This window comes from Azolla caroliniana, unplaced genomic scaffold (genome assembly GCF_043228905.1).
Source record: "Azolla caroliniana isolate FFs.n. ecotype wild unplaced genomic scaffold, voAzoCaro1.0.p SCAF_2, whole genome shotgun sequence".
NCBI lineage: Eukaryota > Viridiplantae > Streptophyta > Polypodiopsida > Salviniales > Salviniaceae > Azolla > Azolla caroliniana.
In genome coordinates, this window is record NW_028230437.1 from 1,542,276 (window position 1) to 1,569,173 (window position 26,898).

Consider the following 26,898-nt stretch of genomic DNA (forward strand, 5'->3'; position numbering starts at 1 on the left):
AAAGCAATGGGCCACCACACGTGCCACCTCTCTCTCTCTCTACCTCCCCTCTCTCTCTAGACTCTCTCTCTCTCTCTCTTCCCCTGTTCCTCCACCAGGTCTCTCTCTCTAGGGGGGCCTGCCATTCTCTCTCCTCCCCTGCTCCTCCACCCGGTCTCTCTCTCTCTAAGAGGCTTCCCATTCTCTCTCCTCCCCTGCTCCTCCACCCGGTCTCTCTCTCTCTCTAAGGGGCTTCCCATTCTCTCTCTTCCCCTGTTCCTCCAGTCGGTCTCCCTCTCTCTCTAGGGGGGCTTCCCATTCTCTCTCCTCCCCTGTTCCTCCACCCGGTCTCTCTCTCTCTCTCTACGGGCCCCTCCCATTCTCTCTCCTTCCCTGTTCCTCCACCTGGTCTCTCTCTCTAGCGGGGCTTCATATTCTCTCTCCTCCCCTGTTCCTCCACCCGGTCTCTCTCTCTCTACGGGCCCCTCCCATTCTCTCTCTGGCTTTGGTCCTGTGTGTGTGTGTCTCTCTCTCTCTCTCCTGCTGGTTCCCTGTCCCTGTCCCTCTCCTCCCCTGCACACTTCATCTCTCTAAAAGAGATTCCCGCACTCTTCCTCTCTCTCTAGATTCTCTCTCTTCCCCTGCTTACCCCCCTTCTCTCTCTCTTTGCCATGTCTTGCCGTTGTAAGGTAGGACCCCTTCCCCCTTCCCAACATACACACACACATCTCTCTCTCTCTCTCTCTCTCTCACATTCATTCGCGAATCTCTCCTTTCTGTTGTTCTTTCTCTCTCAACTTGCATTTCCTGCGCTTCATCATCGTCTTCTTCTTCTTCTTCTTCTTCTTCTTCTGCTGCTGCTGCTGCTGTTGTGCTCACATGTTCTCCTTCCTATTTCAAGCACCATTCTTTCCGCCTTCATTTAAGTAAGTTCCTCTCTTTCTCTTTGTCCATCTGTTCCTATGCACGTTTTCATGAACAATTTCTAATGAGCAGCCATAGCTTCTGCATTATCTTTGGAGCGTCTCATCCCTTCTATTATTTTACCATACATTCTGTACGTGCAACAAGCTCAGTATAATTCAAACCTTCGGAGGCGTACTTGCTACATTGATCAAGTACAATTCCAACAATTTTTATATTTCATCATGTATGATGTCAACTTCTACGTTGATTACAGATTTTTCCAACCTCAGAAGGGGTCCTTTCTATTACATTGATTAACTATAACTTCAACCATTGAAGGGCATTTACTTCCTACATTGATGAACCATAAATTCAACCCTTCATGGACACTTTCCCACTACATTGATGAAGTATAAAAATCAACCTTTGCAGATTACTTATAACAGCATTGTTCCATTGATTAAGTATATGTTTTGGTTATTGATGGGTACTTATAACAGCATTGATTAACTATAGATTCAACCATTTATGATTGCTTATTGCATTGAGTAACCATACGTTCAACCTTTCATGGGCACGACATTTTATTAACTATAATTCAGCCTTTAGAGGGTATTCACTCACTACATTGACTTTGATATGCTTTGTGTTTTTTTTTTGGTTTTCAAGGGGAATCAAAATACTGTAGCTTTTGATCATGAAGGAAACATCATGTGTTAATGAAACTCGGCATTCGAGGACGAAAAGGTTGGTTTCTTCTACTTTGGCTCAATCTTTAAGTAAATGCTAGAACATGCATATGAGATCCGCTCACTCAAGCTTTTATGTTGAAACCAGTGCTCCAGATGATGAAATCTCGTGGGATGTTTCTTTGGAAGATCTCAATGAGGTAGTAGTTTCCTTTGACCATATTCATGTGAATGGTTATTCCTCTAAATTGAACACAACTCACACCTCTGATGATACAGGATTCACATAGCTCAAGGATTGAAAAGGAGAGGCGAAAGGTTGTGATCAATAAGAAGGATCATCTTATGTCTCTCAAGAATGATGTAAGTGACTGCTGGGATCTCTAGCTGACATACCATCATATGGAATTGAGCCTAATCACTTAGGAAAGAAGCTCAGTTGCTCACAAAAATTAGATAACTTGACCAACCAACCAACAGAAAGAAGATAATCAAGTATTAAATTTTAATAAGTGATTTATCCAAATTTAGTTTTATAACCACTTTATGCAAGGATTGTTTCTGCGTATTCTTGAAACTGATGTAGGTTCGCATTTGAATAGGTTGACTGCTTGCAATCAAAGTTGAAAGGGCATCGAGCTGCGAGAGGTATATTAGAGCAAGCACTTGCAAGGCCCTCCTCTGTATTAATACCTCCAGATTGTAGCTATATATCACAGGTATTCAGCTTCCTCCTTTAATACTTACAATTTTTCATTTTAACACATTTTTTCCAGGCAATAATTATATGCCTTATGTAAACATTTTCTTAGTTATTGCTATACAATCATGAACAAACCTCAACGATGTATATATTTGTCATATTCTATATCGAACTATCTTTATGTTTGTCACTATAAATTAGCGCATGAATTGAAAGACCTCAAATATATATATATATATATATATGTCAGATTATACATGGGACCCTAAATGAAACCCTACATAAGGAAGCATATTAGACACAAGGTCTGGGTCTTGTTTATATATACAATATTGTCAAAGTAATTGATGCATAGACTTTGGATTTTAATCCATAATTTTCATCGCAAGAACTGTTTGTATTCTATTTTTTTACTATTTTTGCATTTGACATCAGAATACAAGGAGCTTAATCAAGGACATAGCTCTACTGGAGTTAGAAGTGTTGCATCTTGAACACCACCTGCTGGCATTGTATCGCAAAGCCTTTGAGGTCAAGGTCAAGGATCAAAGTTGTGTGTCAAAGGTCCTTAACAAGGAGGATGTCTTACAATCACAGTATGGTCAAGCATATCTTCAAGAAAACCCTGTCTCTATGAAGAAGTATACACCTCGTAAAAAATCATCATCATCAAAGAGTGGATCACTAGTTACCAGGACATTGGATAAATCTATAGGTAACCGATCATTCAACGAACCGAAGCTTGACAGAGTTGAGGGTGTAATAAATGCAACAGATAAGCCAAAGTTGAGCTTTTCATATTCTCAACCAATTCAAGTTTCTACTAGAATGGTATAGACTACTTTATGCTTCCTTTTCTCTCCTTTTGTTTGATTTTGTGTTAGATATGACTCATGGATAATTCTTGGCAATCTCTTTATGACAATCTCTTACAATATGTTCTGTTTCTCTAATTAGAAAATTAAATTTAGTTGAATGCTAACCGCGTACTTAAGGAAAATTAGTTGTTTGATATCATAGCTTCATTAGTAATATCCATATCAAAATGATAATTACTAGTTATGCAACAACCTAAGTGAAATCTATGTGTCTAAAACTATAGCTGTTCATATCCTTACCATTTTCATTAATATTCACATATGCTTAAATGTAACCCCAAAGTGGAGTGTATTGAATTTGGTCGATGAGTTTTTGGTCTTATATTACTTGGGACATAATATGACTTTCTTGTCCTTCTTTATTTGTTTTTCTCTTACAAGAAAAAAAAAGATTTCCTTTTATTTTCAGTTTCTATCCTCTATTTGTATTATCTTACATGATGATGTATATAGCAACATGAATAACAGTTTTGAGTGTTTTCTTATGGACAGGAAGCGAAAGACACGATTTCTCCTCTAACTTCTGAATTATGGCATGAGATGATCTCTGCACAAGCTGTAAGTGAACATGCCAATTGACAAAACCTTCCATTTTTTTTGTTTTTGGGAGACATCCAAAATACCCTTAAACTTTTGGATATTTTTCAAGAATACATATAGGCTTTGGGACATTGCCAGAATACCCCTGTAGTTGCACACTACAGGGTGTACATCTCTATAGAAGTTTCCAAAACCTATACTTAATCTTTGGAAACTTAATAGGTACTACGTTGAATACTCAATAAGTTCTGGGTGTAGTTGGTGTTTGTCCCCTTGTTTTTTAGTTTTTTGTTCTTCCTTGGATGCGTTCCTATGAAGATATCATGTTAATTCAACAAATCACATTTTGTAGAATACATCCTCTAATCTAAACGAAGAATGTTTCGTGGAGCAAATCTTCGAGAGCTCAAATAAGCTCTCGGAGGAGCTGGTGCGGTGCATGGCGGCCATATACTGTAATCTTGCAGATCCACCGATTCCACTCCTTGGTAGTTTAACATCTCCAACATCTTCTTCTTCATCGTCTTCGGTAAGTACAGTCTCATTGAAAGAATTCTCGAGTGAAGGATGGAGTCCACACTGGCGAATGCAATCCCCCTTCACACCGTCCCCGACGAATGTGAGTCAGAGGAGAACTGCCGGGAGTTCAAGCCCACATAGCTCAATGATTGCGGTTAATTGGATCAATGTTGATAATGATAAGCTACATTATGCTGAGAAAATGCTCCAGAATTTCAAGTGAGTGTTTGGTTTTTTATTTCTTAATTCTCTCTGTATGCAGATCCCAGCAAGTCATTTTTTTGCACTTATCCTCTTTAATATCAGAGTCATTTGGTTAACAACCATTATTCCACCTTGAGATAGCCTATATTGGCGTTTTGCTAATTCATTGAAACAATGCTAACAAGATCAAGAATAATATTATTTAAATTTCATTGTCCAGATACATGATTAGAGAACTGGAGAGAGTAGATCCTAGCACGATGAAACATGAAGAAAAACTAGCCTTTTGGCTCAATATTTATAATGCCCTCATGATGCATGTAAGTTATAGGTTGGATGCTTGTTTATTTTTCGTGTTCTTTCTATATATGGTTAGCATTAAAAAGATTGAAAATGTATTGGGCAGGCCTATTTAGCATATGGAATTCCAAGAAATCATATTAAACGTGTATCCCTATTACAGAAGGTAAATATAGAGATGCGTCTAATGTATAGTGTTTTCGTTTTTCGTGATTAAAACCTGTGTATATATCACATACCTTAGGTATATCATTTTATTTGTGAGAACTTCCACATTTTTTCCATACATGGCAGGCATCATATAAAATTGGAGCATACTCAATAAATGCTCACACAATTGAGCAATACTTGTTGGGTTGCAAATCCCATCGTCCGGCACAGGTGAACATTATGAAATACACGTCTGTGTATTTATTTGCAAAATTTAAGTGTTTTTACTATATAACTAATGTAAGGTGAAAACCAACAAAAAAAAAGATTCATTCATTTATGTGTTGTAAGATTAGAAATCTTTTAAGAAGAGGAGCATATACTTATGATCTTAGATATGAGTGAGTTAAAGCTCGAATGTCTGGTCATATATCAGGAATAGGTTGAAAAAGGTTGGAATATTAGACTGATCAGATCATAATTATTTGTAGGTGTTGTGATGATGCATCTATTGTCTGATTTTAAATCACAGGAAACATTGTTAATTTGATGGATGCATTTCTTGCCCAACTTCATGATGATGCAATTTGTTTACTTGTTGAATGCATTTATCAATTCATTTGTCTCTTCTATCTACAGTGGATACAATCACTTCTCTCACCTGTATCCAAGCTAAAAGGAACATACCGCCAAGCCTATGGCTTGGAAAGGTCAGAACCACTAGTATGCTTTGCAATTTGTTGTGGAGGACGATCTGATCCCCCGGTAATAAGATCAAACTCTAATGACTTCTTTCACTGTGTGGCCACATCCATGGTTATTTATTTTGTTGATTGCCGTTATCTTATTTTGCTTTTTTTTCTCTCACTAACGTATATGCATATATATATATATATACTTCATATGGGTGCATTATTATCCATCATAAACACAGGTTAGGGTGTATACAGCAAAGAATGTACATCATGAGCTCGATGCTGCGAAAAGAGATTTTTTGCAAGTAAATGTGATTACAAAAGATAACAAAATCCTTGTACCAAAGCTACTTGAATCATTTGGCCGAGAATCATCAATGGGCACGCTTGGTCTCATTGAGTGGATATCTCACAATGTGTCTGAAAGCAAAGGGAAAGATTTGAAGGTCTTCCTGATGAAGCCAAAGCCTTATAGATGCATCGAATGGATTCCTTATGACTTGAACTTTAGGTACCTTTTTGTGAAAGATCTTGTTAGATGGTTCCCTTCAAACCCTCTTCCAAGTTCATACTAGAGGAATAGGGATTCAGAGTGTTCATGTGGTGCAAAATGGTGCAAAATCATTGGCTTGGAGGAGACCATGCACAAAAACCTGTGCCAATGTCACAGACATTCGAAGGATATGGGTATGCATGCTGATATGGCACAAAATCATTGGCTATGTAAAATGCATACCGTGATGCAGCAAAAAAATTTGAGGATCGATGGAAACTTCCTCGAAATGTCCCACAATCAGTGGACATAGACAGTTGATGCTGACGTGGCAACAAATCCATGATGATGTGACATGAATCATGGACTACAGAATATCCACACTAAAGTAGGCCAATGTTGGGCGCCATTATTGGTAGGTCGAAAACTCCTGCCAATGTGGTACCCCAAGCTAATGAGGCATGAAATCATTAAGTACATGCTCATGTGGTACAATCATGTTTTTAAACACAGTAAATCCATGCTGTTGTGACCTAAAATCATTTGGCAATGGGGAAATGTTGGGCACAGACATCTTCTTTGTTCGGGTGGACAACTTTATATCTAATTGGGAGCAAGCAAGGACAGAGGACCCGGTAGGATTTAAATTCGAGAATGGAAATCAAGTTCAAGAATATTTTTCAACCATCCGTGTAATATTATTATCATATCACCTTCTTTACTCAGGGTGGGTTGTGCGAACATCACCCCTTAATTTACTCCCTTCATTTACATTTTTTTTATCATACCATAGGATTTGTTGTACAAGTTTGTCCATTATTTGTAACTGTATCAACATACATACTGTTGTACAAGTTTGTCCATTATATACTTGTATAAACTGTTGGAATGATTGAAATAGTACATAAAGATTATGTAGGCAGGGTTTTAATTTTGGGGTGCTCCTGAGTTCATTCCTTTCACTTAAAGACAGTTGCTGGTAATGTAACATATATATTACCTTCCTTCTTGCAACGTATCAACTTGTGTAGGCAATTACACCTCTGTTGATCTAATAGGGGTGCTCAAATGAGTCTTCTCTCTAAATGATAAGGAATGAAAGTGTGACCAAATCCCTTCTTTTGATAATTTTATTGACAAGAAACTCTCTTTTGATGCTGACATTTCTTTCGGTAGACTTGTATTTTGCACTTTCAATTCTGCCGATCCTTTGAACCATTCGAATCCTTGTAAGTGTTTTGCGAGTTTTACCAGAAGATGGATATATGGTCTTATACATTAAATCAACAAAAACAAAATCAATGAACATTTACAGGTGAGTTGTCCCAGAAGATGGATATATGGTCTTATACACAAATCAGTAAACCATGATCATTTACATGTGTTTTTCTTGAATATGGCTCAATGAAAATAAACATGAATTTGGAATACCATGCATTGAATAGTCATTCTACATCTTATCCTAAACAGCAAAGATGCAAATGACAACATATCATGCTATTTGCAAGTGAAGTCTTGGACAAACTTGTGTCGAAGAATGGATCATGTTATCATCTGTGGGAATTTAAATATAATATAATTCATCTAATTCTAAAACAATGTTGATGCCCTGCATCATGTGACCAAACATAGGGTGTATGGTTTTTGTACACTGGTGTTAACTGAGCTTTTGGAGGTTGGTTAGCCATTGTTTTGAAAAGATTGATTCCCTTTTAATGCATCCATGCCCTGTTCTGTAAATACAGAGCTAAAAACATACATAGCATACAGTCATCTTGGAAGCCCAGCGACAGTTAATTGACAACCCAGATGTCTTCTCAAATCCACATGATTTGTATGAGATGGCTCATCACCACAAATTGCCATTTGTATTGGAGAAGCAGCAGAAGACCAATGATGTGGCATGGGCATCCATGCTGATGTAGCACAAAATCATAAGCTGGAAGGTCCAACGTCATAGGTATCCAAGGATCCATGTCCATGCAGTTGCATAATCATTGGTTATTGGGCATGAGATATTCGGCTACCAAACATCCATGCAAATGCAAATGTGGCCTGATCAGCTAAAACAATTTTGAATAATTGGAAATCCATTATGTTTTTGTGAAACATCATTTGGTGATGAAAACCCAGCAAGCAAGCAGTTTGGAGAGCACAATATATCTAGGTTTGCACATAAATTCTTTCAGACGTTGCTGTATGGGAAACATCAATAGCAATATCATTCCATTAGGTTGCTCATGAAATATAGAATGGCATTCCTACTCATGAGATATACAGCTTTTGTTTTTTTGTTAGCAAATTAAATATATTGATATTCGAATAAAGAAATGTACATTTGCTCACGGATGGTGCACCTCAAAACACCAGCTAGTGAGCACATTATACTTATATTGGAAAAAACTTCTTAAAAAATAAGTGCAATAAATCAAGGTGTTATGATTTTGTATGGCTTTTTTCATGGTGCAGAATGAGATTTTATAATTAATATGTTTGTTTGCCATGTTCCGGGATATTCCTAGAAAACAAATGCATAGTCATTTCTTGAGTCACCCAAGGTATGATTTTGTACTTGGTTGTATGACAGTTTTTTGTATAAAAACTCAAACTTGACAGTTACATATATCTCCAACTTCATTCTAGAATAGCATTTGAGAAACCACAGCCAAACCTCAAATAAAACTACAAACCAACAAATCTTAATATTGTGATTAATGTATTAATTTAGAGAAACATTATTTGTACATCAGACAAAAGAAGACTGAACGAAATAAAAATAGGCATCAAACTCATATTACAAATTCAAGGAAAACACTAGCATCCCCTTCAATCATCTACAAGAAGCTCTGAGTTCTATGCACACTCAAAACATAAGTTTATTTTCATTTTCCTCTTTGATACGTCTACGTGAATAGCTTGATCAACTCCCAGAGAGGACACACAAAGAGCAAGATGATACCAATAGTGTTTGAGACACCACGGCGTTCACCAAATGCATTGCGGAAACCACCCGCAACCCTGATATGTTCTTGTAGAAGATATATTCCGATGACAAGGCTTATAATATATCCAATTATAGTACCCCTTAGGGTACTAACCAACAGGCTCGGTGCAGACACAATGAGTAGTATCAATGCCCCAGGAATTTCCAACCAATCTGTAAATACACCAAAATGGTAACTATGCATTCTTGTAGCACACCAGAAACCTTAAAAGGGATGAAGAAGGGAACCACACTTTATTAACTTCTTTCCTTTCTTTCATACTTTTTGTAAATTTCCCCATACATGCAGGAACAAAACCACCCAAGAGCTACTATATCCGCATTCCATGAGTTGGTATTGAACGAAACAAATCAACAATATTGGAGAGAATCAAACATAAACACTAAATTATATTACCTAAATTATATTGCATAAATTTTCAATGATGCCAAGGACCAAAAATTGAGTCATCTCATACCAGGGAAATATTTTGGGAAGAAGAGACGCAGCACGACCGCAACAAAAGCTATCCATTGTCCGACCTCGCCCCTGAGGAGGAACCAACAAATTCCAAATTAACACAAATCTCACAAACAGATGTCTTAAACTCCATATACCCCTCTGTACCTAAATAAAGTGAAAAGGACTGAAGGCAAGTTGAGGAAAATATATGGCACCAGTAGACCCGTCAATATGTCTGTTTTCCATACTGTCCGATGCAGAATAAGCAAGTATCTGCGAAAAAAAAACAAAATTAAGTTTCATGAGAATAGATCGTATGAATAAAAGAAAAGGTGACATCTAATTGACATTTTGATCTTCAAAACCAGCTATATATTTATAGTTCTGATCTCATAACCAGCTGTTTATGTTAGGCTTCGATGCGCACATTTAACTCAAAGGAGATGATCAAAGTCTGACACAAGTATGCTATTCATTTCATCACAATTCCGAGATACACCTAAAGGATATTACTGATGTTCCCCTATTAATCATAAATCTGAGACACAAGAGCGATAGGACAGGAGGTTACATATGCATGAATATGAAAAACAAAGGATAAATGCATCACCAAGTGGGAATTAAAAGCAGAATGCACTGCACAGATTGAATATTCTAATAGCTCAAGCGTCAAAAAGAGCTGTCACGATCTACATTTTGAGCTACTCTAGATCTCCCGCAAAATCCAGTCGACAAGAAGAGAAGGCATTGTGAAAGGTTACTTGTTAAGGGCATAGTGCCATAAACAGTGAGATTCTCTGAACAGTACCAAAACAATTGAGATAGATCTCTACAGGGCATCATCAAATCAATCTCACCCAAGAATAAAAACCGCGATAGATGTTTTGTAGAATCCTTTCTCATCACGCCAATGAACTCAAAAAATTCAATAACGGGTTTATATGCATTTCCGAACTGTATACCGGTTTGAGGCAAAAAATTAAACCTCTTTCCAAACACGGCCAAATTTCTTCCTAAACTCTGAACCTCTACCCAAACCCTAAACCTCTCTCTCTCTCTGTATATCTGGGAAACAGATATAATAAATAAATAAAACTCACATCGCAGCGATCGAAGCAAGCCATTGGAGGATAACTACAGAGGTAGAGGCGAGAAGCACAGTTTCAGTTAATCGACGGACTAGATTTCTCCCCGAACCCACAAAATCTTGCACATCAGAGGAAGACAGAGAAGAAGAAGAAGAAGAAGAAGAAGAAGAAGAGAGAAGACGATGACGCATTGCCATAGCCATGGCCATTCGGTGGCTGAGGGGAGAAGAAAACACAGAGAGACAGCGGAGCAGAAAGGAGAGGAACAGGGGCAGAAGAAGGACCCAGTAGTATTTTTATTTTTATTTTTATTTTTATTATTTATGTATTTGTCTTTTATCTATTTTATTTATATGTACAGTAGTTGTATTTTGTATTATTTTTATATCTGCATTTCTATTTTAATTTTATTCATTTCTTATTCTTATTTATGTAGTTGTTTGTTTGCGGGTTTTTTTCTTTTTTTTTGTATTTTAGTTTATTCATTTTGATTTTATTTATTTGCATGTCTTGTTATGATCATTATTATGATTATTTTATGTTTTTGCTTATTATTTATGTTTTCTGTTCTATGGTTTTAATTAATTTATTATTTTCTATTTTGCCCAATTTCTTATTTCTATTTTATATTTTTATTTGTTTTTTTATTTTTCCTTTATTCTTTATTTTTTATCTCTCTCTTGGATAGAGTGATTTCGCTTTACTTTTATGTCCTTCTTTTGGTTTGTTTGATTAGAATAATTTGTTTTTTAAGTAGAGTCACACACGATGCCATCCATGATCTTGCATGGGTGCATGAATCATGGGAAGGTGTTGGTCCACTTATCTCATTGCAATTTATAACACAAAAGAAAGAGTCCATACCAGGCTCATATTGCATCCATGACACGTAGCCGAAAGAAAGGCTACTATGTTCCGCATTCGTATCATTCTTATCATTCTTCTGTTGTTTTTGTTGAATACGTACATACCTTTTTAGGCATCTTTCATCGTGACCTTTGCTAATCTTCTCAGATCTAGTGGCTCGGAGATCCACCAATGTAGGGACATCTAGTAGCAAGATGAACGATCTCATCATGCAACCTGATGGCTTAGTGACCTTAGATTTGGTTATTTGTAGACACACTCGACCTACTTGACCGTAGATGATCTAATGGCTTTGGAGGCCCACACATATTTCAACCAGAGATTTCATGAAGGTTGCATTTTTATAGGATCAGTGTTATCCTCAAATACAATTGACAAAAAGTAAATAAATCCATAAAGGTTGTGGTCGTAGTCAGAACTTATTTGCTTATCTTGTTGGTTGAAAAACAACTCAAATTTAATGCCTTCGGCTTGACAACAAACTTGCAATATATGATGGCCAATTGCCCCCACCAATCTTCAACGAGATCTTGATATCAAGGTCAAAAAGGTGCTCCAACGCAAGTTTACAAAACATGCAAAAAAATAGATATTCATCTCATTTCAAAACTTTTGAGAATTACGTTCTTATTTACAAGATTACCTAGGCACCATGTGTTCATACATCATTGCTCGCACCTTTAAACAACTTTGTGCAATGTGACCAACCTTACATGAATAAGGGCCAAGCAGCATTAATTGTGAAACAATCCAACACTTTACAGCTATATACCTCAAGCTACTTAGAGATAGCAAACTTGGAATTCAAATATTTCATGGGTCTGGCCATACAAACCAAGTAACCAAGAGCATGGGTCTTCATTCCATTTCGCTGCTCCTTGACTATATTTCCTGTGTTCCTTCTCAAGACACAATTGAATGTGCACATCAATTCTCAATCTCACTCCATCCCCTCATCATTTATTTATACTTGGTTGCAAACCCAAACCTCCATTTCTCTTCTATACATAACATTTTAGTCATCAAATTGATTTCTTCGCAAGAAAGTTTTGGGTACTAACATTAGGAGTTCAGCAACAATTTCCAATGTGTGATCAAGCATTAACTAGTGTTATTATAAAACACTATTTTAGAGGAGAAGCTCAATCAGTGGCATGACCCACATGTAGATTCAGATTTACAATTACAATTATGAGGAGAAAATCAATTAGATTTCCTCCAAGCCCTCGTACATGTGTATTTAATGGGCAATCATAGTCACTACAGGCAAAAAGAGTAGGGAAATCAAATGGTTTTGAATTCTTTACAAATGAACCACAATAATATGCAATTATCATCAGCTAGTTTTCATAATTAAAAGATCAGAATATCATGCACATTCCAGATATGAGTTCCAAGTAGAAAAGAAGTCATCCAACTAACTGAAGATTACAAAAAAAAACAAAAATACAAAATCCTCGGACTACTTTCACTACATAATGATTACAAAGAAAGAAAATGAACATCTACGAATTTTTTTAAAAATCCTACAAACTAACCCTACATTTTACCCAAGGGTTTGGTTTTCAATTGTCGATCATGATTGTTGTTTTCCTTCACAGCAGCTTTTTGAGCAACTTGCTCATCAGTCAGCGGCAAATAGTAAATGTGAGGTTTGGCTTTAGTCTTGTAAAACAAATCATCTAATGTAGGAACCTGAGGCTCAGGTTCCTTACGATGAACTTGTGGAGGTATTCTTTCTCTCAAAGGAGGTGGAGGTGGTAATACATTAGAATGGCCATGTGATGAAGTTTTGTGTGTTGCTTGAGGCAGCGAATTATTATTAATATTTCCTTGTGGAACCGAAGCTTGAGGTGTACTCAAGTTGGTCTTCTCTTGTGTACCTGTGGATTTTGCTTTCACTTCATTAGGATCAACAAACTCAGCCACCAGTAAGTTACCAAATGAAGGAGGCCACTGTTTATGATATAACCCATTTCGTGCAGACATTGCTTCGTCGATCGAAGAATACTGTTGTCAAAGCAAAACAATCATGCATATAATTACATATCCATGTAATATCATCTCAAAGAGATCATGAGAATAGTATTAGAAGGGGATACTCAAAATGACACGGTTTTTCTTTATTTATTCAAATGCCCTTCTGATTTTTATATTTTCCTTAAATGCCCTGGTTCAAGCCTATTTGAGAATTACACATGCTTAATGAAACCATGTGTTTCTCAATTATCTGTGTTGTTTGAGTGATAATACAGTCAATTCATCCCTTCTCATGTATTTCAGCAGTCGACCAGTGGCATTTGGGAAAATATAGAAAAACTCTGGATACTTCAAATTTATTTCCACCTGTACTTGTATATTCATACATGTACAAAATTCTTGAATACGATAAATTTACGACAAATATCACCCAAAGGAGACAATGACAATGACATTATATATACATATATGTATACACACACACACACACACACACACATATATATATATAGACACACACATAAGCATCCATACCGTTATGTAGCAATGTGTTTTGATTTGGTCCATCCAGAATTCAACACATTGCCCAAATTCAGCCAGCATGTCCCTGACAGCTTTTAGGGTAAATGGCCGGACAAACCTTTCAATCTTAAGAGAGGTTGTCGGCGGAATAGATGGTGGAGGAACTGGAAAAAAAGTTCAATTTGAGTATATAAAAACGAGTTTACAAAAAGTTTACATACATGCCCCAAAGATTCATTGGATATAGAAAAAGGAGCAAATCAATAAATCATTCCATGGTGGGGATAATCTTATAAACTATGTAATGCTATACTGTCGTACTTCCACAGATACTCAATCAGGAAAAGCAAAAACTTTATAAAGAATATTACCTTCTCGTTTAGCACCATTTGTATCCAGTTCAGACTTGGCTATGGTTACCATTGGCTTTGATGTTGTCAATATCTTTGGGGATGATTTAGAAACCCCAACAGAAGAACCTTGCTTTGTTTCTGGTGACGTAATTTCTTTTACAATATCCATGGTAAGTGGCTTGTTAGTACTCACTTGCAAATCATTACCAGAGTTCCATCTTCTAACTCTTTTGGCTGGCTCTTGCTGCTTGTAATCACTAACTAAAAGCATAAAGAATTTAATTAAATAAGGAGACTAAACATAAAAATAAGGTCAAAACACCAGCAAATTCTTAACTAGTTGAGTATTGCTACCAGAATATCCCTAAGTTTTCAAAGACATAATGTAATTCCAATAATTATGAAAATATATGGGGTACGTGCTAAATACCCAACAAGCCAGGGCATTTAGGTATTTTTCTATTAGCAGCAATGTTCAAAATATTACCATCGTCCTTCCGTTTCTCTCCAGCTTTACTCTCTGTATAGTCACTGCTAGCCTTATTATGAATCTCCGTTACGTCTTTTTTATATTCATCTTCCAACACTGGGCCACCTATTCTTTCATCATCATACTTAGTATGCACTTGTTTTATGTCATCTGAAAAATCTTGTGATTTCTCTGACTTCATCAAATCGCTTCTACCATCAGGTTTTTCGACGTCCATTAAATCTTCTTTATGCTCCCCAATGTCCTCTGTCTTTAGCTCATTCTCTGTAGTTTCTGGGTGAATCTCAACAGACTTGCAATGACCTTCATAACCATCCTCAGGCTTCTCTTCCTCGTGAGTTATACCACTAGCAATTGGTGGCTGTATTGGTGTTTCAATATCTGTTTTTGGTTTCAACTCATTTTCCGTTAAAACATTTGAGATATTAGGTACAACCTCATTACGATGCTCAATTTGTCTCTTACTAGCTTCATCTTTAATTTTATCCAAAGTCTCTGCATCGTCCATGACATGGTCATCTACAGTAACCCTAGGTTCCAAAATGATGCCTTCATTCATGTCTGAAATGGGTACATCCACATCTCTATCATTTTTCGTTGATGATAATGGTGATGCTACTTGTGACACAATACCACCATCGACATCAGTATTTAGAGATCCCTCTCCTATATCGACATTTTGACTCAAAATATCATCGTGAGGTACCAGGGGATCAACCTGAATCTGCTTCTCCATGATAACATTGTCACTAGTTACATCACCAAGTTCTGAGACGTTACCACTTGTAAAAGTTTGTATCATATCAACATTTCCAAGAGTAACATCACCAGATAATGGCAAATCCTCCTTCACATTATAAACAGCATTGCTAGATAACGTTAAGTCTTCCTTTGTGTCACTAGTAACATCACCAGGCAAAGGCAAATCTTGCTTCACATCCCTGATGGCATTGTTAGAATATAGCAAGTCCTCCTTCACGTCATTAGTAACATCACCAGATAATGGCAAATCCTCCTTCACATTATAAACAGCATTGCTAGATAACGTTACGTCTTCCTTTGTGTCACCAGTAACATCACCAGGCAAAGGCAAATCTTCCTTCGCATCCCTGATGGCATTGTTAGAATATAGCAAGTCCTCCTTCACGTCATTAGTAACATCACCAGATAATGGCAAATCCTCCTTCACATTATAAACAGCATTGCTAGATAACGTTACGTCTTCCTTTGTGTCACCAGTAACATCACCAGGCAAAGGCAAATCTTCCTTCGCATCCCTGATGGCATTGTTAGAATATAGCAAGTCCTCCTTCACGTCATTAGTAACATTGCCATATGATAGAAAATCTCCTTTTCCATCATTAGTAAGAGTAATATTTCCAGATAAATATCCCTTTACATCATTATAATTAGATATCTGTGGATCCTCTAGCTGAATAGGCTCTTTAAGGGGAACAATACAAGCTCCGCTTGATTCTAACGGTACAGATAAAACCTCCATTGCAGAATTTACTTGAGGATTTAAATTTTTCTCCTCGAATTCTGTTTTTCCTTCGTATTGTAAACCACCATATGTTTCTTTCTGATCTCTAACATATAAATTATTATCTTGCAAGACATTCTTTGAAGCTTCAGTATCAATCTCACTATATACTCCTTGTTGTTGATGAGATCTACCATCTAAATTACTATTTATTAAAACCTGATTTGTGGCTTCAGGAGAAAAATCACCGCCATACAAATTACTATGAATTAGAACCTGGTTTGTAGCTTGAGAGAAGCCACCTTCAATCGCATTTGCTTGTTCCTTCTTGATAGCTTCTTCTAACCTTTCAAACAGGTCTTTCTTCACACCTTTCAGACTTAATCTTCTCTTCTTAAGCTCTTCTTTGAGCTCTGTCACTTTGAGTTGCTCCAATGGCTTTCCATCAGATGAAGGATGTGGGCTCGACATAGCTTCTGTTTTACTATATATTGTATCAGCTAGCTCAATCTTTGCTTTTAAGTTATACCTGAGATACACCAAAGAAAGATAAGATGGAAAAAAGGAGAAGAAAATCACATCAAATGAAAGTGAAAATCTCAACAAAATTGCAGAAATGTCGAGAGAGTAGAGAAAATATATCTTCTCCAGCAATCCAAAGGTGGGGAAAAAAAAAATTCAGAAAAAGAAGGGTGTGGAAAAGAGGCAAAAGAGTAAGAAAATCAGCAATCAAAAGAAGGAAAGATAAAAAAGCAAAAAGCAAAACGTGTTTTGGTTATAAGTTTCAAAGAAAGCTCCCCTATCCGATCCTTCCCCAGCACGAGAGAAGATTCTTCTGTTTTTCCTGCAATTCTTCTTTCATACGGCACAAGAATTCCACAGAAGTAGGTCTGTCGGAAAGCCAAAAACTTTGTCACTGCAGACGAACGAATGAATCAAGAGACGCTTCTGTAAACCCTTTGCGATTAAAACAAAAATCTCTGATCTGAGGTAGTGGAGCTCTGAAGTTTTTCAGTGAAATTTCTGAATTTCTTTTCTTCCTTTTTCGGTTTTCTTCTGCGTAACTAGAGAAGAAGTGTCTTCACAGACAGAGCGAGAGATGTACTGTTTTGCTGCAGGAATCCATGTGTTCGTGCGTGTGTGTGTGTGTGTACGAGAGAGAGAGAGAGAGAGAGAGAGAGAGAAAGGAGAAGAGGAAGTTCTGCTGGTCTGCACCGAACTCTAACCCTAACCTAACCCTAACCCTAACCGGAAAAACACACAGGAAAACGAGCGAAACGAAAAGAAGACGACGAAGAAAACATCGTTAGGGCTTCTTTTCTTCTTCTTCTTTTTGCCAGGAGACTGTAGGATCGACCGGCCGAGCTGGTCACCTCGGATTTGGTCACTGGCAATAGCCGGGAACCGATTCTTGGAAAGTAAGCATTCCACAAGGGGGGGGAGGTATGTCCTAGACGGTCAGTCCTAGTTTTCCTTTATTTCCCAAAATTCCCTTTTGCTTTCCCTAAGATTTGGGCCTTGCTTGGTACACACTCTGGATACATATATTGCACATGACACACACATTGCTCTCTCTCGTGTGAGTGAAGGAAAAGAGGCGGATAGCTCGACCCACACATCTCGCATGACCAGAGCAATACATGCCATTGCTTGAACTAGATGGTGTCTAACCAAGGCCGCTTCTTTTGACCATCCAAGAATTGATGGCACAGGTATGTATAAAAGTTAATATGCGGAAGCTTATGACAAACAGGTTCAGACGGATAGCAACAGAGAGAGTACATGTTTAATGGAGACCTTACAAGACACAGATAAAGAGTGGGAGAGACAGAGAGAGCAGAATAGCATGAACTATATTCAAAAAATAATACTTTGTACATAGGATGTGCTCAGTGAGCACTTTTTATACAAGTCCACAAGGGACTTACAGAAGTACTATGTACTTCAATGCTCATATGAGCGGCTAACACTAACTACGAGGACCATGACTACCTAGTAGTCTAGAAGCGTAGACCTCTAAACCGCCTACCAGTACACATGTGGGTCCGACTCCCCGATCTTGATCCGGCTCCTCGTTCCGGATACGATCCGGCTTTGGCTTATCCAGCCGATCTGGATCCAGTTGAGCTTGCTCACTTAACACTCCTCCTCAAGCTCAACTTGAGGTCGGATCGTGGTGTTAGTGTCTAGGGCAGATGATTCTTTCATTTGGCTCCTTTTGGAGTCCTCCCGCCTGGCTCGCGCTCCTCGTCCAGTCCGGTTCCTCCTTCTACGACCCATCCGATTCTACACTCCTCAACCTCCTCGGTCGGCTTGTCTGCTCAACAAGCCCATCTCAGCTCCTTCGTTGTTGCGACTTCGACGCTTCTCGACCCATCGGTTCCTCCGTGTCAGTGTTGACTTCCGCTGCCTTCTTTTGCGTTTGGCCTCTAGTTCATTCGGCTCCTCCGATTCAAACTCCTCTCGCGAATCGGCTACCTCCAATTCGTTCCACCTCTTGTCCGAATTGGTTGTCTCCAATTCGTCTTCAACCTTAGGCCCTTCACCACGTCCGGGTCTTGGCCTTCTCCTTCGGATCAGCTCTGTCTCTCTTGACTCTGTTGTCGTCGCCGCTTTCTCCGACTTGTCCGGATGTGCCAACTCCTTCGGTCGACTCAGCTTCCTTTTTCTTCTTGTCTCCCCCCTTGTCTTGGTTCTGTCTTCCTCTTCGGTTCCTTGTCCAGTGCCATTACCTGGCTCCATTCTCCCCCTCAAGTGCGGCACGTCCAGATGTTGGAGACCGAGCATCTCTGAGAAGTCTTGCAACTTGTCTGATCCGAGTGGCTTGGTGAAGATGTTAGCAACCTGTCGATCAGTGTGAACATACCAAAGTTCAACTTCACCGCTAAGGACCCACTCATGCACAAAGTGATAATGTACTTCTATGTGCTTTGTCTGATCATGAAATACGAGGTTCTTAGCAAGTTGTATGTTGCTTACGTTGTCACAATAGATCAAGATTGGGGTCGGTACCTCGATCCAGAGGTCTTGCAACAGCCGCCGAAGCCATATAGCTTCACAAATGGCAATGGTGGCGCCCCGATACTCAACTTTCGTGCTCGACAGAGCTACGGTTGGTTGCTTTTTGTTGCTCCATGCAACAATCGCGCTACCAAGAGAAAACATGTATCTAGAGGTGGACCGGCGATCCGATGCATCACCAGCCCAGTCGGCATCTGTATATTCACGTAGCTTTTCAGCTATAGTGTGTCGTAGGGATCGGCAACGGTTCAGTTTAGGCTTAGCCGGTTTGGCTTGGATCAGGCCAAACTGGCTAAGCCTAAACCGTTTACAGGATCTCAAACCTAAGCCGAGCCGGTTCACAAAACGGTTTAGCATAAAGTGAACCGGTTTAGAAACCTCCCTCCCTCCCTCTCTCTCTCTCTCTCCCTACCTCCCTCTCTCTCTTAAATGATCCACTATATACTATATACTATATAGTATACATTGTACAAGCTCTCTCTCTCTCTCTCTCTCTCTCTCTCTCTCTCTCTCTCTCCCTACCTCCCTCTCTCTCTCTCTTAGATGATCCACTATATACTATATACTATATACTATATACTATACATTGTACAAGCTCTCCCTCCCACTCTCTCTCACGTCTGTGATCTCTGACTCTCTCCCTCTCTCTCTCTCTCCCCTCTGTGTAGTCTCTCTCTCTCTCTCCTTTTATGTTGTTTCCCTCCCTCTCTCTCTCTCTCCTCGTCTGTGTAGTTCTCCCTCGCTCACTCTCTCTCTCCTCGTCTGTGTAGTTCTCCCTCGCTCACTCTCTCTCTCCTCGTCTGTGTAGTTCTCCCTCACTCTCTCTCTCTCTCTCTCTCTCTCTCTCTCTCTCTCTCTCTCTCTCTCTCTCTCTCTCTCTCTTTCCCCTTGTCTGTTGTCTCTCTCCCCCTCTCTCTAAAGTTTATAAACGGCTTAAACGGTTTAGCTGGCCGGCTTGGCGAGGCTCAAGTCGAGCCGCTAAGCAGCTAAGCCGTTTTCAAGCCGGCTAAGCCAAACGGTTTAGGCTTAGCCGAGCCGTTGCCGATCCCTAGCGTGTCAGTATAACAGACCCTTATCCTTAGTGCCACTAACATACTAGAGTATCCGGTGTGCGCATTGAAGGTGTTCCACAGTCAGCTTCTACATGAATTGGCTAATCACTCTGACCAAATAATTGATGTGGGGTTGGGTGATAGTTGAGTAGATAAGGCTTCCGACAATTTGTCGGAACCGTTTCTCGTTGCAACCCAGGCTGCAGACCACCGAGGCAAATTTGCACCATTTCGTCCTCATCTATCGTGACGTCAATGGACCCTAATGCGTCGCAAATCTCCATTATCTTCGCGGTGTAGTCTAAAACTGACATATCCTTTTGTCAGATATTGTTCAGTTCTTGCCGAAGCTATAGATTGCGGGTTGAGGTACTTGCGGCGAAAAACTTTTTCAGATTTTCCTAGGCCTGTTTCAGCGTCTTAGCATATCTAATGTAGTTGATCATCTGGTTGTGCACGGAGGACGCAAGGCAGTACAAAACTCTACTTGCTCCTTGTTCCCATGCCAAGAACTCCTTTTGTGACGACTCTGATGCTATTTCATTTGCACCCTCAACATAACTCCAGTATCCATGTTCGAGCAGATACTGGTGCATCTTGTACGATCAAGATGCATAGGTGTGTCTGTCGAGCTTCTTTGTCAGAAGCGAACTTGCCATACCTTTGTCCATCTTTCGCTCTTTACTGGGTGTTAGGGTTTGTCTTTAGTAATCGCTCATCGGCTACGGAGGTTCTCAACCCTCGCACTCTGATACCATGTAAAAGTTAATATGTGGAAGCTTATGACAAACCAGTTTAGCTAGATAGCAACAGAGAGAGTACAGGTCTAATGGAAACCTTACAAGACACAAATAGAGAGTGGGAGAGACAAAGAGAGCATAATAGCATAAATTATATTCAAAAAATAATACTTTGTACATAAGATGTGCTCAATGAGCACCTTTTATACAAGTCCACAAGGGACTCACAGAAGTACAATGTACTTCAATGCTCATACGAGCGACTGACACTAACTACAAGGACCATGACTACCTAGTAGTCTAAAAGCGTAGACCTTTAAACGGCCTACTAGTACACATGTGGAACCGGCTACCTGATCCCGATCCCGATCCGGTTGAGCTTGCTCGCTCAACAGTATGGAACATCTCCGATATAATAAAGAACATGTCTTGGACATTCCATAGCCATTCCCTTTTGTATTGTGCTTTTAATCATGCGTGTGTGATCTTTGATAGACACGTTCAGAACATCAACGGGTCCTAGAAATAAGAAAGTCAGAGAAGGTAAACTCGCACTTGAGGCCCAAATTTTTAATGGCTACAAGTTTACCTATGTGCAACTCAATCAAACCTTGCTCACTGAGATGACCTAACTACTATATTCATCATTGGATTTCATATGAGCAACAATAACAACTCTGTTGAAAACTTTATTTCTAACTTTCTCTCATTTAAAGCAATGCGCATTTGGCCAATATATTGCAGTCAAACTTTGTAGTCAACATGGCTTTGATACCAATTGTTGTGCAAACATGATCAATTGTGATAGGATCAACAAAGGTTATACAACACCGTCCAATGATGGATTCCATACTTGACATGGTTTTCCAAACATGTACTTTTGGATACACCCATCACCAAAATGTGAGCTCTAGTGAGCTTCACATCTTTTATAATCATACCCCCCTACCTTGAACCATGTCATCAAGCTCTAATACCATATTAGCATGGTAGGATTAGTGAAATGAGCACAAATTCAACAAACATTTGGATACCTAGCATCCAAGAACACATCAAACATAAAAGAAGGTAGAACAGACCAATCAATTCTATTAAAAGGAATATGCTACAATGACATATCAAAAGACAATTTGTTTGGCATGTTCCTACTTCCCTGCTCCCACCAACAAATACCTTCTTGCTAGTTTGTTGTTAAGGGTTCGGATATGTATTTGCCCTATTATGGCAAAACCAAAAAAGATAGTTGTCGAACATCTCGGAGTGCTTCCAACTAAGTAACTAGTTCACTTCAATGAACTCTTACTTACTATGCTCTCTTACTTGAGAAATACAAGTTAAACGACTTAGACAAGACTTAACTCAAGCACATTACTTCATTAATCTCTCCACTAATGATGAAATGCAAGAAATCAAATGTGAGCATCTCCACGCAAACGGATCACCAACCAATTGTGCTCAATACAAGTAAAACCTAAGTACTGAAGATTGGATACTTCAGTCTTAGGTTATTGCTTAATACAAGGTTTGCTTCCAAGTCCACATTAAGTCATGTAGCACCAATGAAGACTCAAGAAATTCATATTAATCACTTTTGACTAAGCATTGATGTGAATAAGCATGCCTTTTCTAACAGAAACAGTAATACTACACATGCCATAGATATTCCATGCTTGGCTGTAAGGTTTTTCAGTTATGATACAAAATAGGTTTTTGTTTGATGCTTGTTCATTTGTTGGATCCTTTTGATGAGTATGGCTTTAACCTCCAACAATGGATGATGTGAGCTTACCAATATTTGGTTTCCTTTATAATGTAAATGATCTCTATGAGAGAGGGAGATAGGAAACAAGAAGTGGTAAAAAAAATAAAGCTGATATGATATGGTTTGATCATAGATACAACAGCAGGCCGGCCCTTTGTAAAGAAACATGAGGAATGTGGCCTTTGCTTCGTAATATGCATTACATGAAGATACTTCTATACAGCAGCATGATTCATTTTGAAGAGATGGAGACCCATAACTGGAATAAAAGTTCTGAACAAAGGGCTGATTTGGCTTTTGTTTTTTTCTTTCCTAGCGTGGGGAGGAAGGATTTATTCAAATTATACGAGCAGGACATGTTTTTTGCTCTGAAGTGCCTATATCCACGCTAAACAGGTATGACATCCTCTTTTGAACTATCTTCACAAATCAAGATCGTTCCAGATAGGCTTGCTGGTAAGAAAAGATGTTTCCATTGGCAACCCGTAGATAGAGGATCTGACGGTGGCACGATCATCAACACATTCTCAGTCCGTTGAACCACTCCCATTACCGTTATTGTACTGCCTTCTTTTATATATCTACATCCATCACATTAGAAATCAACTTCTGGTTACTTTACATTACAACCTATTTATTTTTTAGGTTGCATATTTTGTGAAATTTTATTTTCCTTTTTAAAATAATTTTTCCACCATCTTACCTTTTCCATTGTTTTATTTTAACCATCAAGTATTAAAGGTTTTTTATACTCTAAAAGCTACTTAAAAACTTCTACAAGTTTAAATTTTCACGAGTATAAGGACTCTATGAGCATCTAAAAAATCAGGTAAGAAAACAGAGCTTTCCATATTTTAATCTATTTTTGCCTTCTCTCTTATAGCCTCATCACATGCTACTGGGAGACTAATATTTAGCAACATTTAGTAGTATTTACTTTCATGGTGCTATTAAAGCTACAACATTGTCTCACAATCATCCCTTGTTTATTCATGTTTGAATAAATCCCTGAGGTTTAGTTCTCTCTGAAGCGAAGCTATTTCTATATTCCTTAGTCAATGAATATTTGGATTCTTACTCATGTTTTAATAAATTTCTGATGCCCAATTCTATCTAATCTATTACCAGATTTCTAAAAACTTGAATTTTCAATGAGCACTGAGGATTCTAACACAGTCTTAGTGAAAATGTTCAATTTGTGTACTCTATTTTATACTGTGTGACACGAGAACTATCTGAGGTCCAGCGTTTAGTATTTCTCATTCAATTAAGTCTTTCATGTGGGATATGGCTCTTACTCTAAAACCCAAAAGAAGAAACATATGAAGAATAAATGAGAGTGCCTCTTGATGCAATTTTTGTCTAAAGAAAGCCACATACAAAAACATACCCTTCCTGAAGTCTCATAATACGATCGTCGCTTGATAAGTTACGCTCAGCAAGCCATCGCACAAAGTTGGATGAGAGCTCTCTATCCTTCTTGGTGACATCCACAATTGTACTCTCCCCCACATACGGTGTTACACTTGCACCATATCCCACTTTCACTAAAGCTCTCAACCCTGACTTGTAGTCGGAAATATAGAAATCGGTGACTCGGCGCTGGAAACACAGCATCATGGCCTCATTAGGGAAAAGAAAACAAATTCAATGTTTTCACATATGCATGGATGGATGAAACATGTTTTACTCGGTTGATATATGGATTATAATTCCAGCTTTTGACAAATATATAAGCTAATCACCATTGTTTTACCTCCATGTATCTCAAGCCCCACGTGAAGATTCTATGCTTTGGGTTCGCAGGTTTTGTCTTTAAATTTCTATATTCATGGAGTGCACATGATGTGTAGACACATCGGTTCACTCTTTGATATGATGTCTCTAGAGGCACACTTCCACAAGTTACAATCTGGAAGAAGAAAAAACAGATAGGTGGATTTGAGAAACAATTCAGAAATATGTATTTCAGTTATTTGCACAATGGAGACTTAATGAGAGGAAACAGAACATAAGGCAAATCTTTACCTAATCCAAAGAGGTCAAAGTTTTTTAAGGGAATAAATGACTTTTTAAACCTAATTTCTGATGATAAATTTTTTAACACTTCATTTAAATACCAGACTAGATTTTGTAAATTCGTATGCATCCATGAGCACATCTAATAAGAGCAGAAGCTAGCAAGAGTATGCATTTATTCATAGCTTCTATATCTTGTCACCCTGAATTCAGCCATATGTCAGAAAAAACACAAGGGATTACCTTTTTGATACATCACAACCGAAAATAGTCATTTCTTGAAACCTTATTCCCTGGAAAGAATGCCACTTCCTACAAGGAATAGTGTTTCTTGATGCTAACAAGTTAAGGACATTGACTTTCTTCTGTAAAATTTTATTTTGCTCTACAACATTTACAAGGCTGGCCCTTCATATCCACTACCCATATACACATTTTAATTGGTTTGATATCATATGGAAGGCCCATTTATGTGGCCATTTGTAGTCATTTCCATACAGCAACAATATGCAATTATGGAAGTAACAAAAAAGCATAATTTGGACCCACCAAAAAATCTATCATCCCCGTACCTAGCATGAGATGCATACAGGTTCCACAAGTGACGCCATGTTCATTGCATGGGGAGGATCAATCGCATAAGCTTCAGCATACAGGAAGGGTTGTTAGAGATGCTTTATATATGCCACAGTATGTGAATTCTCCAAAATCGTTCAAATCCTAGGCCTAATGCCAAAGCCTAAAATATTCTATTCTCTGTTATATCTTCTTACATATAATCAACCCATGACTTTCCCTTCTACATGAATTTATACAAAGACGTCTCTCGTTGTCATGTTTAATTGAATTATCGTAAAACAATGCATGCCATTCTAGCATCCATGTCTCTCATAACCTTAGTTCCTTAATCCCTAGTTGTGTTATTTAAAGTCCAATTATGATCACCTCTATTCCTGATTCCTAGTCATCCCAATTTCGGACCTTCGTGGAGTTTTCTCAAGTCCAAAGGACAATTGAGAGGTGTTCTATTCAATGAGATTCACAGTGTACTGGCCACTGTCATTCTCATTCCTCTGTGAGAGTCATGTGGGGTCAGTATGTGTATCATGGTCATGCCCAAAATGGCAAATCCACAACCCAAAGGAATGAATCAGATCCATGATCCTTCTTGAGTTCTCTACATTTGTCTGTTGATGGGCATCTCAGTAACACTGAAATACTTTCAACATAATAATATATATCTAGATGTCGGACAAGATGAGACAAAGGTCATGAGCATAAGCAGGAAAACATTTATTTTGCAATGAAAATAGAAAAACAATATATACATTCATTGTATTGAAGTAAGGGTGTGGCAACTTACTCCAGTAATTTTCACATACTGACCATCCTTAGCTTCATCCAATCCAAAACTTGGATATCGAGACACAAACCGTGTCACTGATCTGTGACCCATACAACAGTTCCATATCAGGAGCAATACGACTGCTCCAAATAGAGACACTACTAAAATAAGTAGAACTGCATTATGAACAGCTCCGAGAATGAAACCTCCAGCAATGAAGCCAATGATAAAAAGAGGCACCACTGTCCAAAGGATAACCGTCGGGAGATTTCCTAAGAAGGATGACTTCTGATCATTTGAAAGATAATTAATGGACTGATTGATTGGGTTTTTATTGTTCTGCATGCTTGAAGTTCTTGAGAATGAATTGCTCTCTATGGGACCTGAAATCATGTTAAAACTTGAAAAATGTCAACAAATTCAAACGCGTGTGTAAAGCAAAACAGAATAATTCTGAATTCTCTTGAATGTTTGAAACATAAATGATAAACTAGAAACTCAAATGCAAAACAACAAATACTGGCTTATTGCAATATATTTAAACTTTGAAAGATCGAAATACAAACCAAATGCAAAACAGAAGAGGATATGATGTTTCTTTTATATCATATCACCACAGCTCATAACATGCTCATTAATTGCTTACTCTGGAATATCATAGCTCATATGCTAAT

General features: G+C 38.3%; 4 protein-coding genes across 6 annotated transcripts in view; 1 reads left to right on the plus strand and 3 right to left on the minus strand.

Moving 5' to 3' along the window:
- The first annotated feature begins 775 nt into the window (after positions 1-775).
- On the plus strand, positions 776-6,970 carry LOC147867001 (uncharacterized). Of its 3 annotated transcripts, none has more exons than XM_087339809.1 (13): positions 776-905; positions 1,555-1,632; positions 1,723-1,777; positions 1,854-1,937; positions 2,177-2,293; positions 2,713-3,108; positions 3,648-3,713; positions 4,048-4,433; positions 4,639-4,738; positions 4,825-4,884; positions 5,013-5,099; positions 5,508-5,633; positions 5,803-6,970. In XM_087339809.1, the coding sequence occupies exons 2-13, from the start codon at positions 1,583-1,585 to the stop codon at positions 6,136-6,138; spliced, it is 1,863 nt and encodes a 620-aa protein (XP_087195935.1). In that variant the 5' UTR covers positions 776-905; positions 1,555-1,582; the 3' UTR covers positions 6,139-6,970. The 3 variants fall into 3 exon arrangements, with proteins under 3 accessions (XP_087195935.1, XP_087195937.1, XP_087195936.1); XM_087339811.1 differs by having other exon boundaries at positions 1,723-1,774; XM_087339810.1 differs by lacking the exon at positions 776-905 and adding an exon at positions 1,190-1,295.
- Positions 6,971-8,728: 1,758 nt separating this feature from the next.
- On the minus strand, positions 8,729-10,862 carry LOC147867002 (cold-regulated 413 plasma membrane protein 2-like). The gene is made up of 4 exons (XM_087339812.1): positions 10,603-10,862; positions 9,668-9,775; positions 9,519-9,589; positions 8,729-9,213 (listed from the first exon to the last, which is right to left on the minus strand). Exons 1-4 carry the CDS (start codon positions 10,797-10,799, stop codon positions 8,960-8,962), a joined length of 630 nt encoding a protein of 209 aa, XP_087195938.1. The 5' UTR covers positions 10,800-10,862; the 3' UTR covers positions 8,729-8,959.
- Positions 10,863-12,857: 1,995 nt separating this feature from the next.
- On the minus strand, positions 12,858-17,486 carry LOC147867003 (uncharacterized). Its single transcript, XM_087339813.1, has 4 exons — positions 14,800-17,486; positions 14,331-14,573; positions 13,972-14,123; positions 12,858-13,467 (listed from the first exon to the last, which is right to left on the minus strand). The coding sequence occupies exons 1-4, from the start codon at positions 16,754-16,756 to the stop codon at positions 12,997-12,999; spliced, it is 2,823 nt and encodes a 940-aa protein (XP_087195939.1). The 5' UTR covers positions 16,757-17,486; the 3' UTR covers positions 12,858-12,996.
- Positions 17,487-22,700: 5,214 nt separating this feature from the next.
- Positions 22,701-26,898, minus strand: part of LOC147867004 (protein SHOU4-like) — a 6,282-nt gene continuing 2,084 nt past the window's right edge. The window contains exons 2-5 of the mRNA XM_087339814.1: positions 26,243-26,607; positions 24,617-24,772; positions 24,251-24,462; positions 22,701-23,441 (exon numbers count right to left, since the gene is read on the minus strand). Of these exons, the coding sequence (XP_087195940.1) occupies positions 23,249-23,441; positions 24,251-24,462; positions 24,617-24,772; positions 26,243-26,607 (926 nt within the window). The 3' untranslated portion in view covers positions 22,701-23,248. The remainder of the gene's footprint in view (positions 23,442-24,250; positions 24,463-24,616; positions 24,773-26,242; positions 26,608-26,898) is intronic.

What these genes read in the sequence shown, in the direction of transcription:
- LOC147867001 (XM_087339809.1), top strand. Translation starts at nt 1,583, where the DNA reads ATGAAGGAAACATCATGTGTTAATGAAACTCGGCATTCGAGGACGAAA. An exon ending in ATTGTAGCTATATATCACAG is followed by an intron (nt 2,294 to 2,712) that starts GTATTCAGCTTC and finishes ATTTGACATCAG; the next exon opens with AATACAAGGAGCTTAATCAA. An exon ending in GTGTATCCCTATTACAGAAG is followed by an intron (nt 4,885 to 5,012) that starts GTAAATATAGAG and finishes CATACATGGCAG; the next exon opens with GCATCATATAAAATTGGAGC.
- LOC147867002 (XM_087339812.1), bottom strand. Translation starts at nt 10,799, where the DNA reads ATGGCCATGGCTATGGCAATGCGTCATCGTCTTCTCTCTTCTTCTTCT. An exon ending in CTTGCTTCGATCGCTGCGAT is followed by an intron (nt 9,776 to 10,602) that starts GTGAGTTTTATT and finishes TTTTTTTCGCAG; the next exon opens with ATACTTGCTTATTCTGCATC. An exon ending in GTCCTTTTCACTTTATTTAG is followed by an intron (nt 9,590 to 9,667) that starts GTACAGAGGGGT and finishes GTTCCTCCTCAG; the next exon opens with GGGCGAGGTCGGACAATGGA.
- LOC147867003 (XM_087339813.1), bottom strand. Translation starts at nt 16,756, where the DNA reads ATGTCGAGCCCACATCCTTCATCTGATGGAAAGCCATTGGAGCAACTC. An exon ending in AAATGGTGCTAAACGAGAAG is followed by an intron (nt 14,124 to 14,330) that starts GTAATATTCTTT and finishes CTTTTTTTCCAG; the next exon opens with TTCCTCCACCATCTATTCCG. An exon ending in AAACACATTGCTACATAACG is followed by an intron (nt 13,468 to 13,971) that starts GTATGGATGCTT and finishes CTTTGACAACAG; the next exon opens with TATTCTTCGATCGACGAAGC.